At 47.8% G+C, this 13298-nt stretch overlaps 1 protein-coding gene across 1 annotated transcript; it reads left to right on the top strand.

Moving 5' to 3' along the window:
- Positions 1 to 1652: 1652 nt before the first annotated feature.
- LOC122208809 (arginine-fifty homeobox-like) lies at positions 1653 to 4534 on the top strand. Its single transcript, XM_042920266.1, has 3 exons — positions 1653 to 1671; positions 2974 to 3134; positions 4178 to 4534. The coding sequence occupies exons 1-3, from the start codon at positions 1653 to 1655 to the stop codon at positions 4532 to 4534; spliced, it is 537 nt and encodes a 178-aa protein (XP_042776200.1).
- Positions 4535 to 13298: the final 8764 nt, after the last annotated feature.

Below are 13298 nucleotides of genomic sequence, written 5' to 3' on the forward strand. Positions count from 1 at the left end.
TGTCTCCCTCTCTCTCTGCCCCTCCCCCGTTCATGCTCTGTCTCTCTCTGTCCCAAAAATAAATAAAAAATGTTGGAAAAAAAAAAAAATTTAAAAAAATAAAATATGAAAATTTGAGGCACCTGGGTGGCTCAGTCAGTTAAGTGTCCAACTCTTGATTTTGGCTCAGGTCATGATCTCACAGTTTGTGGGTTTGAGCCCTGTTTCCGGCTCTGTGCTGACAACGGTGGAGCCTGCTTGGGATTCTCTCTCTCCTTCTCTCTCTCCCCCTGCCCCTGCTCATGCTCATGCTCTCTCCCCTCAAAATAAATAAACTTAAAATAAAGTATGAAAAGGAATATAAAATTTTTTTGGCTAATAAATGCAAAAACAGAAAAATTGGACAGTTTTCTGGAAAAATATTTTAAAAAAAAGGAAAGAAAAGGAAGAAAAACAATGACCCCATTGACTGACCTATAATGAAGTAGACCAGGGGATCACCAAACTTTTTCTGTAAGGGGGCAGATAGTTAATATTTTCTGTTTTGCAGACCAGACTACAGAATGTAAACAAAGGGCCAACATCAACTTTGGCCAATGGGCTGTGGGTTGTCAATTCTTGAAGTACTTAACTAACTGAATTGAACTCAGACCTTGCACTTCTAAAAATAATTGAGGCCACAATACAGCAAAGGCTCCCCTCAGCTCACCTACCCCTTTCCTAATCCTCACGATAGCTAGATAGCGTCACTGATTGAAAAAGAAAGAAAAATCACACAAAAATTCATGAGCCTGGAGTCACCTGGACGTCAAATTTTAAAAATATTATGAAGAAAAAAAATAAAAAATAATATTATGAAAAAGAAAATTATGGGCAGACACATTTCTTAACGCAGATGTGAAATCAATTAAGCAAAATTTTGGTCCAGATCAACGATGATTAACAAAAATAGCAATTTAATATTAACAAATGACCGACGGTAGGCAGGGGGGGATGCGGACCTTAGCAACCCAGGACTGGTTTTGTATTATAAAGTGTATGTGATGATCATCGACGTAGCAGGTTCATTGCTAACAATATGACACAACTTTCAATAGATGCAGAGGTATTGTAGGAAATACTTCAAATTTAAATATTGGCAAAAAGATCTGATTCGATGACGGTTTCACATCCCAGGCACTACTGACATCGGGGACTGGATAATTTTCTGTTGTAGGGGGCTGTTCTGTGCATTGTAGGATGCTTAATAGCATCTCTGGCTTCTACCTTCTAGAAGTCAGTAGTATTTCTCTCCTCCTCCCCACTGAGTTGTGACACCCAAGAATATTTCCAGAATTAGTCCCATAAAAACATTTCATATCATGCCAGTGTCATGACGAAATCCAGCCAAACTGGTCTTTTCTTTATATATGCACTTACTGTTCCCCTACTGTCCTGGGGTCTTACTAATGCGGCCATTGGCTGGGGCCCCATTGCACCCCAGTGTTCTTTACACTGGGCTCTGGAAGCTTTTATTGAGTGGATTGAGTGAGGGAGTGGCCTTTCAGAAGAGGCAGGGTGGGTCTGGAGAAATGTAGGAAAGGCATGGTTAGATTTACACCCCTTCTGTTCCCACTCAGAGAACGTTTGAGAACAGCACACTTGAACAACGACTCCCCAATAGGCAAGCAGAAATGGCGGACCAGAGGGCAGGTAAGCTGGAGGTGGCCATGAGGGGCCCTAATTTGTATTTGCCAACTACAGTGATTTAACTACTTCGAGGGGTGCCTGGGTGGCTCAGTCTGTTGAGCGTCTGACTTTGACTCAGGTCATGATTTCACAGTCCGTGAGTTCGAGCCCCACGTTGGGCTCTGTGCTGACAGCTCAGAGCCTAGAGCCTGCTTTGGATTCTGTGTCTTCCTCTCTCTCTGCCCCTTCTCCGTTCATGCTGTCTCTCCCAAAAATACTTCAAAAGTGGTGGATTTCAAGCTGCCAACGCATTGAGGTTTGCCAGCCAGTATGAGCCGACTCGAGCACACCACTGAAGGTGATGGGTTCCCAACACCAGTTGGGAAGTTATCCCCTTGTTTCACCTGGAATAATTTATTAGATCGTGGAATTATCTTTCCTTAAAAATTAGTAGACTGTACCCATTTTATCCCCCATGTCATATTTTGGGTGGAACTGTGATTATTTAATTTTCTTTTGAGTTTAATAAAGTCTCAGAGTCTAAACTTTTTGTTAGGCCAAATTTGGTAAAAAAGAGCTCTTGGGGCGCCTGGGTGGGCCAGTCGGTTGAGTGCCCAACTCTTGATTTTGGCTCGGGTCACGATCTCATGGTTCGTGGGATCGAGCTCCGCATCAGGCTCTGCACTGACAACTTGGAGCCTGCAGCATGCTTCCAATTCTGTGTCTCCCTCTCTCTCTGCCCTCCACCCCCCCACCCCGCCACTTCTTGTACTCAGTCTGTCTCTCAAAAATAAATAAATGTTAAAAAATGTTTTAAAAAATAAACAAACAGGGGACAGTGAGACATCTAGAAGACACTGCTTCCTTGAATCAAAAAGAACAAACTGTGGCCTCTAAAGAAGCAAAAAGGATGCCAATTTCCAGCAGTGGGAGACAGAAAGTAGACAGAGCACTCAAAAACTGGTCTTCTCTCTCGCTTTCTTAAGTTTATTTATTTATTTTGAGAGACAGAGAGAAAGAGAGAGGAGAGAGGAGAGAAATATCCCAAGAAGGCTCCACACTGTCAGCAGCCCCAACATGGGGCTTGAACTCACGAAACCATGAGATCATGACCTGAGCCAAAATCAAGAGTCAGGTGCCTAACTGACTGAACCGCCCGGGGTGGGGGTGGGCCTGGTCTTCCCTTGATTTTCAAGGGAGTCAGAGCTGAGTGGAAAAAAAGTGCCAGGGCAAACAGCTGGGACAGTAAGGGGACAGACTGCATTCTAGAGTCTGTGATCATGGTGCATGGAGAGATGGCAGTTGCGGGCTAACCAAACGTCCCCCTCTCCACAGCCAAACCGAAGAGGAGAAGCCGAGAGCGTACCTCGTTCACCTCTCATCAGAAGGCGGAACTGGAGGCTCTGTTTAGCCTCACCCAGTTCCCAGATTATGTCACCCAGGAGTTGCTGGCCTCAAAGATTCACTTACAATACACCGTGGTGCAGGTCTGACCCTCTGGAGGGGGGCGTGCTCCCCAGATGCTTCTCCTGCATGCCTGCTCCCTCCCTCTCCCTTCTCTCTGCCCCATGACCAAATAATCACGACTAATCTTCCCTTTAGGGAGCATGTGTTAATAACCTGACTCCTGTGCTAGACATGTTCTGTGTTTTCACCCTCAGAAACAGACCCATTGACACAGGAGACAAACGGAGGCTCAGAATGGCAAGGTAGCTTCCCCAGGTTCAAGCCCGCTAAGTTGTAAAGATGGAACTCTCTCTAAGTGTGGAGCACTTGTCCTAAACCGTGCCTTCCACAAAGCCCCAAAGAGAAGAAGGGCCACTGTTTGCTGAGGCTTGTCCCTGGGGCTTGCTCGGTGAGGGTGCAAATAAGAAACCAGCCAGAGGTCTCCAGCTAGAATCACACCGAGGGCATATCAGATCCCTTCTGGAATGCCTTTTTTTTTTTTTTAAGTTTATTTATTTATTTTGAGAGAGAGAGAGAGACAGAGCACACAAGCATGGGAGGGGCTGAGAGAGGGAGGGAGACACAGAATCCAAAGCAGGCTCCAGGCTCTGAGCTGTCAGCACAGAGCCTGACTTGGGGCTTGAATGCACAAACCGTTAAGATCATGACCCGAGCCGAATGCACAAGCCGTTAAGATCATGCTTAACTGCCTGGGCCATCCAAAGGCCCCTGGAATGCTCCTTTTTTTGTGTGGATCCTTCCAAAAGACTACCAAAGACCCTTCTCAAGGACTCTAGGCCAGACTCCATACTCTATTCTGTCCTCTGAAGTCCTGACCCTTTATCCCACAGAGAGCTCACGGCATACGGCCGCTGCCTCCCCACTCCTGCTCTGGGGTCCAAGCCCTGCCTCGTTCCCTTCTTTCTTCTTCTTTCTCCATCCCCGCCACCCTGGCCACGGGTGAGACACGGCTCCTACCGTGCCTCAGATACAGTGGGCAGAAGCCCCCTCCCCCCAAGAACCTGCTCTCCAAGGAAGATAAAGGATCAATTTCCGGAATCTGTGTCCTCTGTCTTCTCCACAGGTTTGGTTTAAGAACCGCCGGGTTAAATGGAGGAAGAGCATCCAGAAAGAGCAAGAAGCCGGGATCCCAGCCCCCACCCCTGCAGCCCAGAGGAACAGACCCAGGGCACCCAGACGCCTTTCCCACAGGCGGCCTGTTCTCCCCAGAGTTTCTGATGGCTCCGGGCCAGGCACCGGGAACCCAGATGGGGCTTCTCCACAGGGTGATCCTGAGCTGGACAGGCTGGTGGCTACAGTCCCCGCCTTGTCCTCCGCCCCTTACGACATAAGCCAGGTCATGGAAGCCTATGGGTGTCTGGAGGAGAGTTCCAACACGTTCAGTTGCCTTTATCAGTATCTCTCCCTGTCTGATGGCTAGCCGAAGCCCCCTGCTAGCTGGTCCTGTACGGAACCACTCAGCCTCCCTGCATCCTGCTAGCTGGTCCCGATGAAGGCTATCCCTATACCACAGGAGCAGGCTGGAGGTTCCCAAAAGCCGTCAGGATGGTTAAGCCCATAGATTTCAACAGTTACCGCTGTAGGTCACACCGAATTCACAGGGGATCCCTCCACCTTCTCTTCTCACCCCCGTTTCCCTTCGGGTGTGCTTCCACACCCAAATGTACGGGTTAGAAACATTCAGTCCTCTGTGTTCTTTTCCCTGGTAGGAAAAAAACCCTGCGGAAACCAGAGCCCTCTGGACCCAATCTGACATGTTAATTTTCCCATAAGAAGAAACTGTCTGCATACTGGGGTGGTCAATTTGCAAATAAAGTTGCGTTTTGCTCCAGATTTTCTGAATCTCCAGTGTTCTTATCTGTAATGTGGGAATATAATAAACCCGGTCACAGAAGGTTGTGGGGAGTGACCCTTTTCCTAGCAGATTTCAGTCTGTTTTTCCTTCTTTCTAAAAAAAAAATTTTTTTTTTAATGTTTATTTTTGAGAGAGAGGGGGAGACACAGAATCCAAAGCAGGCTCCAGGCTCGGAGCTGTCAACACAGAGCCCAACCCAGGGCGCAAACCCACGATCCATGAGATCATGACCTGAGCTGAAGCTGGACGCTTAACCGACTCAGCCACCCAGGTGCCCCGGCCATGTAAGGTTTTTAAAAATTTACTTATTTTTAATTGTGGCAAAAGCTACATAAAACCATCGCAGCCATTTTTAAGTGTATAGTTCAATATGTTAGCCCGGTCCCTCACATTATTGTGCAACCAACTTCCAGACCTCTTTTCATCGTGCAATATTAAATCTCTGTCCCCATTAAACAGCAGCCCCCCATTTCCCCTCCCCCCAACCCCTGGCGCCCACCATTCCACCATCGGTCACCAGGAATGTGACAACCCGAGTACCTCACGTACCTCACGTAGAATCATCACGTCCTTGATCTAAAGGCTTATTTTACTGAGCCTTTCCTCCAGCTTCACTCCTGTTACAATATGTGTCACAATTTCCTTTTTTTTTTTCTAAATTTTTTCCAGCATTTATTAATTTTTTGTGAGACAGAGAGAGAGCACAAGCAGGGGAGGGGACAGAGAGAGGGAGACATAGAATCTAAAGCAGGCTCCAGGTTCCTATCAGCACAGAGCCCAATGCGGGGCTCGAACCCACAAACCATGACATCATGACCTGAGCCCAAGTTGGACACTTAACCGACTGTACCAGCCAGGCGTCCCTCAATTCCCTTCCTTTTTAATGAAGCTTTTATGGCTTGTTGATTTTGAGTCATACTGAGAAAACTTCCTTGGGGCACCTGGGTGGCACAGTCGGTTAAGCAACTGACTTCGGCTCAGCTTAATCTCCCAGTTTGTGGTTTTGAGCTGTGCTGACAGCTCAGAGTCTGGATGGAGCCTGCTTTGGATTCTGTGTCTCCCTCTCTCTCTGCCCCTCCCCTGCTCTCACTCTCTCAAAAATAAACATTAAAAAACATTAAAAACAAAAAAAGGAGAGAGAGAGAGAGAGAGAGAGAGAGAGAGAGAGAGAACTTCAGCCTACCTCCAGTAAATACAGGAATTCACCCATTTTCTTTTGCACGTTTGTGGTTTTCTTTTTTTACATTTAGATCCCTGATCTATTTGGAATTATATCTCATGTGTGGTGTGTAAAGTATTGGCCCAATTTTATTCTTTCAAGGCTAATCAGACATCCTAGCATCATTTGTTTCAAAGCCCACATTTGGGTGTTGGGGAAACTGGACAGCCACGTGCACGAGAATGAAACTGGGCTCCTATTGTCTACCATATGCAAAAATCAACTCAAAATGGAATAATGCCCTGAAACCATAAAACTCCTAGAGGAAACCAGGGGGTCAGCTCCTTGACATTGTGTTGTCAATGAATTTTTTGGATCTGACACCAAGAGGAAAGGCAATAATGAACAAGTAAAACTACATCAACTTAAAAAGCAGCAGCAAAGGAAACCATCAACAAAATGAGAAGGCAATGGACCAAATGGGGGCAAATATTCCCAAAGTATATATAGACCTCTTATAACTTGGGGCAACCACGTGGCTCAGTTGGTTAAGCATCCAACTTCGGCTCAGGTCACGATCTCACGGTTCATGAATTCGAGCTCCATGTGGGGCTCTGTGCTGACAGCTCAGAGCCTGGAGTCTGCTTCAAATTCTGTGTCTCCCTCTCTCTCTACCCCTTCCCTACTCACGCTCTGTCTCTATCTTTCAAAAATAAATACACATTGAAAAAAACAAAACAAAACAAAGAACTCCTACAACTCAATAGCAGAAAAAAGAAAGAAAAAAAAAAAAAGGAAGAAACAGGACACAGTCTGATTACAAGGACTGAAACAGGTATTTTTCCCGGAAAACATCCAGGTGGCCAACAGACACATGAGAAGATGCTCAACATCACTCATCATCAGGGAAGCGCAAACCAAAACCATGATGAGATACCACCTCACACCTGTCCGAATGCCTAACAGTAACAAGTCAGGCAACAGCAGATGTTGGCAAGGATGCGGAGAAAGGGGAACCCACCCGCGCTGCTTTTGGGAATGCACACTGGTGTAGCCGCTCCAGAAAACAGTATGGTGTTTCACCTCGGAAAGTGAAAGATAAAACTACCACACAGTCCAGCAACCCCGCTTCGGGGAATCTATCCGGAGCTGTCTCGTAACATGATCTGCAGCCCCGTTTTCGCTACAGCATTACTTACGTTAGCCAAGACACAGACACGGCCTGCGTGACCATCGATGGACAAACGGATAAAGAAAATGTGGTCTCTACCCATAACGGTATGTTTTTCAGCTATAAACTGTCCATGTGTCCATTTGCAACAACCTAGGCGAACCTGGAGGCTCTTAGGCCAAATGAAAGAAGTCAAAGATGAATAGCATATGATTTTATGTACAGGTGGCATCTTAAGAAAAACCCTGAACACGTAGATACAGAGAACAGATTTGCAGTTAACAGAAGTGGTGGGTGGGGAAAGAACTGGATGGAGACGGTCAAAATGCTGAAACTTCAAAAATAAGTCCTGATGGGGCGCCTGGGTGGCTCAGTCGGTTGGGCGTCCGACTTCGGCTCAGGTCATGATCTCGCGGTCCGTGGGTTCAGGCCCCGCGTCAGGCTCTGTGCTGACAGCTCGGAGCCTGGAGCCTGCTTCGGATTCTGTGTCTCCCTCTCTCTCTGCCCCTCCCCCTCCCATGTTCTCTCTCTCTCTCTCTCTCTCTCTCTCTCTCTCTCTAAAATAAATAAACATTAAAAAAAAAATTAAAAAAAAAACCAAAAAACAAAAAACAAACAAACAAAAAAGTCCTGGGACGTAAGAGACGGCATGGTGACTGTGATGTACGATGCTATGTGGCACATTTGGAAGTTGGGTTATTTAGAAGGCAGACAATGGCCAAACTTCAAAACATAAGCTAAGAAGAAAAAAGAGAATACATCCAAATCTCTAAATGTTCCCTCTGAGCCTGTGCAGTGAGCAAGTCTGGTCCAGGAAAAAATTGCACGGAAGAGATAAAAGGAAAAGTCCACCCTGATTGTGAAAATGCAGGAGGTTCCCCAGCAGACAAGTCCCTTCCCTGTGTTCTGGGTTCTCACCTGTGAACGCACATCCGGGTGGTTCCTTCAGGACTCTGCATCCGGGGGAGAAGGAGGGAACAAAGGGCAACCTGACTCCTTGCAGACTAAGTCTGGGAGGGAGAAAAAAGCAGAGGGAAAGCATTAGGGTCCTGAAGAACAAACAGAATTAAACAAAATCCTCAGCAAAATCCTCAGAGAACACAGAAACCCTTCCCCCAAATCAGAATCTACTGCAGAGACTGTCCTTTGCTGGGCTGACAGAACAGGGGTGAGGGGGGCGGTGCCAGGGAGCCAGCAGCTCAGAAACTACCCACATCCACAAAACCAGAAGAAAACGAAGTCTTTATAAAATGCATACTTACATAAGGATGATAAAAATTTGACTTTATATTACTTAAGCGTCCAACTCTTTTTTTTCTTTTAATTTTTTTAAGTGTTTATTTATTTATTTATTTATTTATTTTGAGACAGAGAGCACGTGCAGGGAAGAGCAGCGAGAGAGGGAGACACAGAGTCCAAAGCAGGCTCCAGGTTCTGAGCTGTCAGCACAGAGCCCGACGCGGGGCTCGAACTCACAAATCGCGAGATCATGACCTGAGCTGAAGTAGGAGGTCCAACTGACGAAGCCATCCAGGTGCCCCTAAATAAATCAACTTAAAAAAATTTTTTTTGACTTTATAAAATATATATGATGTAACAATAAATTTTAAAACATGCTTATGCGTGAATGGGGCAAAATTAATCCTCGATTAATCAAAGAAAATAATGTAGTCACACCTCAGTAGGGGTGCCTGTCTGGCTCAGTCAGTACAGCATGGGACTCTTAATCTCAGGGTAGTGAGTTTGAGCCCCAAGTTGGGTGTAGAGATTACTTAGAAAAGAGAGAGAGAGAGAGAGAGAGAGAGAGAGAGAGAGGCAGACCTATTCACCAGTAACTAGGGGAAAAAAAAGGTTTAAGACTCTAAGAACAAATCTGCAAATAATCTTCAAGGTTATTCTGCATAAAATGGTAAACTGTTATGGGGGGGGCATTAAATATTTGAATATACAGGGAGATATAACAAAGCCATGAATGGAAAAGTCTAATGAGAAGCAGCTTTTTCCAAATTCATTTGTAAACTCTAAACAATTCTGATCAGAATGCTAACTGGGCTTTCTTGAGGTGGGTCAGGGGGACTAGCTAAAGTTTTGCCCAACAATCATACAAAAGAATAATAAAGGGGCACTGGTTGGTTCAGACGGTTAAGCATCGACTCTTGATTCCAGCCCAGGTCGTAATTTTGAGTTCTGTGAGTTTGAGCCCCAGGTCAGGTTCTCTGCTGACAGCAAGGAGCCGACTTGGGATTCACATTCTCTCTCTCTCAAAATAAATAAACTTAAAAAAAAGAGAGAGAGAGAGAGAGAGAGAGAGAGAGAGAGAATAATATGCAAGAAATTCTCAACTATTCTAAAATGTATACGGAATAAGGATATTTTGAAAACCACGAAGGATGGGGTGCCTGGGTGACTCAGTTGAGCATCTGACTTCGGCTCAGGTCATGATCTCACAGTTCATGAGGTCAAGTCATGCATTGGGCTCTGTGCTGACGGCTTGGAGCCTGGAGCCTGCTTGGGATTCTGTGTCTTCCTCTCCCTCTGCCCCTTCCCCACTGGCACTCTGCCTCTCTCTCTGAAAAATAAACATTTTTAAAAAATTAAAGAAAAAAATGAACACCATGAAGGAAGGGACCTGTCTGTATGCCCTTCAGAAAGGAAACAATGATCAAAAGCTGGTAAATGGTGTGGATTGGTCAGGGATAGAGGTTATAGACTGGGGTAGTCTGCTGGAGAGCAATTAGAAGGACTTTTTTTTTAAATTTTATTTTTAAGTAACCTCTACACCCCTCATGGGGCTTGAACTCATGACTCCAAGATCAAAGTTGCACACTCTATCGACTGAGCTGGTCAGGCGCCCCTAGAAGGACTTTCTAAAATTAATTACATGTTTGTTTAAAACACAAGCAAGCAACCAGTGTCCTGGAAATGGATAGGGGAAGAAATTTCTATCCTGCTCAATGAGATGAGAGCCGGGGAGCTCCGTATAAACCCTCCCAGGAAGCAAAGGGACACTCCGTTACAGTTTTATAAACATGGTGTAGGAACAATACACACAATGGGGCCTAAAACACCATTTCAGTTATGCACATTACAAACCTGTGCTCCCACGGGACCTGGGTGGCTTAGTCAGTTAAGCGTTTGACTCTTGGTTTCTGCTCAGGTCATGATCTCACCATTCAGGAGATCAAGCCCCAAGTCTGGCTCTGTGCTGACAGCATGGAGCCTCCTTCGGATTCTCTCTCTCTCCCCCCTGCCCTTCACCCCTGCCCCATTCACTCACTCTCTCTCTCTCAAAATTACTAAACTTATGCTCCCGTGATAGCATCTTAGAAAACAAGTACTAAAAATGAGTAAAAGTGCTCATAGGAGTAATTCTTGGAAACTGGAAGAGTTGTCTGTAGTGAGGAGGAAAATAAGAGAGAGGGTGGGGATTAAAATGCAGAAGAAAATGGGGTGCCTGGGTGGCTCAGTTGGTTGAGCATCTGACTTCAGCTCAGGTCATGATCTCCCGGTTCATCAGTTTGAGCCCCGAGTCGGGACCTGTGGTGATAGCTCAGAGCCTGGAACCTGCTTCAGATTCCGTGTCTCCCTCTTTCTCTGCCCCTCCCTCACTCACGCTCTGTCTCTTTCAAAAATAAATGAGCATTAAAAATTTTTTTTAAAAAATGCACAAGAAAATAATAAAACAACAGAGATAGAATCAGGACTAGGTGGGCATTTTGGGGAGCAAACAGTATGGGGAGACCCCCGCCTGAGTTCCTGGGTGTCCAGGTACCTAAGCGATGCCCTAGCACACTGTGCAGAACCACACTCTGGGGTCCCAGAGAGGGTCTGGTGGACGGGGTGATTTAGGTGAACTGTTAAACGCGGGCCTTCCTCAGTTACATTTACAGACAATTCAGTTACAGACAACCCAGGGAATAGCCCACCACAGCTCACTGACCTCACTCAACCGACCCTTCTGGGGAGCGAGGCCCTGGAGGCAAGGCCGTGTTGAGTTAGAACAAACGGAAGATGAAGACACGTGGTGGCAGGCAAAAAGAGGGGAGTAAACAGGAGGGGGTACCTTCTGCCCGGGCTAGTGGTGATTGGAGCTCTGACCCCACTGGTTCCCGAGGTCTAGGGCACCCTAGGGGTTCTGGAATTCGTGGTTGGATGGAGAGCTGCAGGACGCAGAGCTCCGGGCAGGGAGGGGGCGCCGAGGCAGAGGTGCATGGTGACAACCCTCACTTAGCGGGGTTTGGAGAGGCCCGCGAGGGCAGAGCGCAAAACCTCCCCTGGGCAGTGCGGCAGAGCAAAGATACCCCATCCAGATGTACAGACCTAACACGTTAGCGGAAGAAATCGAATTGTGCCAAATCCAATCGCACAGGTTCTGACCTCTCGCCAAGCTCCAGGTTCCGGGGGCCTGAGATGGGCTGTCCTGGAGTTGGTGCATCCGGGGAGTGGGGGCCCGGAGACCCGGGGCCTGGGGGCGCAGGCCTGGAGCCGAGGAGAAGCAGGGACTTGGCAAGGGAGCACCGCGGGGCGTCACGGGGGGGGGGGTAGGGGGAACACCATACTACTGCTGAGAATGTTTACTTCGCCACTGCCACCTGCCACTGGGGTCACAGACAAGATGCCGCTGGGGGCGCTTAGCAGCCCTGCACTGGAAACGTGCGCTCAGCGTGGCTGGCATCCCGGCATCCGGGGCGGGGAGACGCACGGTGGCGTCGGGGGGCGTGGAGACAGGCCACACGTCGGGGTGGGGGTGCGTGTGTAGGGGTGGAGATGGGCGGGACCAGCGTCGGGGATTGGTGCGCCGGGACATACGTGAGGCGTCCATTCCCAGGATGCGGGCGTGGGTGGCGTGGAGCCGGTTGAAGAGGCTGGCGCTGGGCAGGCGAGCGGACCGTCGAAGAGGCTGGCGTCGGAGGTTGTGGAGAGGCGAAGGGATGCCGGACGGACAGGGGTGTTGAGGGCAGGGGGCCCCTGGCACTGCGGACGTCGGGGTGGGGACGCAGAGCCAGCGGAGAGCCTTGCTTTGCAGGTAAGGCACGGGGACCTCAGAGATGTAGGGACAGACATTGGACACCGTGCTGGCATGTCCTCCTGCCATGATGTGGCAGGCTTTCCTGCCCCGGCTCTTTGGTCCTTACACCAAATTTGGGGAATCAGGGTGAGTGAACATGAAAAGCGTCCTCAGGACAGCGCCTGTTTTTCCCAGGGCAGAAGCTGGTTTCACATAAATCAGAGTTTCCATCTGTTTCTCTGGGTCCAGTTAGGGCCTCGTTCCTAACTCCTGTTGTTACTCAGGTCCCAGAAGGGAGACATGGGAAGGGGATGGGCCACGGGGAGGTACACAGCCCCGGCTGGGCTCAGGGAGGTCGAGGTGTGGTTGGGGACTTGTTGGAAGTCTGGAGTCCCAGCCACAGCCCTTTCCCTGAGAGGCTGTATGGTTAGGGACATTGTTTGGGCAGAAAGATCTGACTTGGGGACTAATGGGATGTGATTGATGCAGGAGCCCTGTGGGTTCATGTAGTGGTGTTTCTGGGCACATTAATAGGAATAAAAATCCGGGGTGGCTGAAGAAGCCTCTCCAGCCCATAGTTGTGTGATCATGAGTTCTTTAAATAGTGTTCAGCCACAAGGGGCGCCTGGTAGCTCAGTTGTTTGAGCGTCCCACTTCCGCTGAGGTCATGATCTCACGGTTGGTGAGTTCCAGCCCCGCATCCGCCTCTGTGCTGACAGCTCAGAGCCTGGAGCCTGCTTCGGATTCTGTGTCTCCCTCTCTGTCTGCCCCTACCCTGATCGCCCTCGGTCTTTCTCTCTCAAAAATAAACAATAAAAAAATTGAAAAAATATTATTCACCCACCAGAAAGATGGAAATCTTGCCATTTGTGAAAACATGGATAAGCCTGGAGGGCATTATGCTAAGATAAATCAGAGAAAGACATACTGTATGATCTTGCTTATATATGTGGAATCTAAAAGTGTCAAGTTTGTGGAACCAGAGACAATG

This window comes from Panthera leo, chromosome E2, assembly GCF_018350215.1.
Source record: "Panthera leo isolate Ple1 chromosome E2, P.leo_Ple1_pat1.1, whole genome shotgun sequence".
NCBI classification, from domain to species: domain Eukaryota; kingdom Metazoa; phylum Chordata; class Mammalia; order Carnivora; family Felidae; genus Panthera; species Panthera leo.

Coding starts and splice junctions, on each gene's coding strand:
- LOC122208809 (XM_042920266.1), top strand. Junction 3,135..4,177: donor TACAATACACCGTGGTGCAG/GTCTGACCCTCT, acceptor TCTTCTCCACAG/GTTTGGTTTAAGAACCGCCG.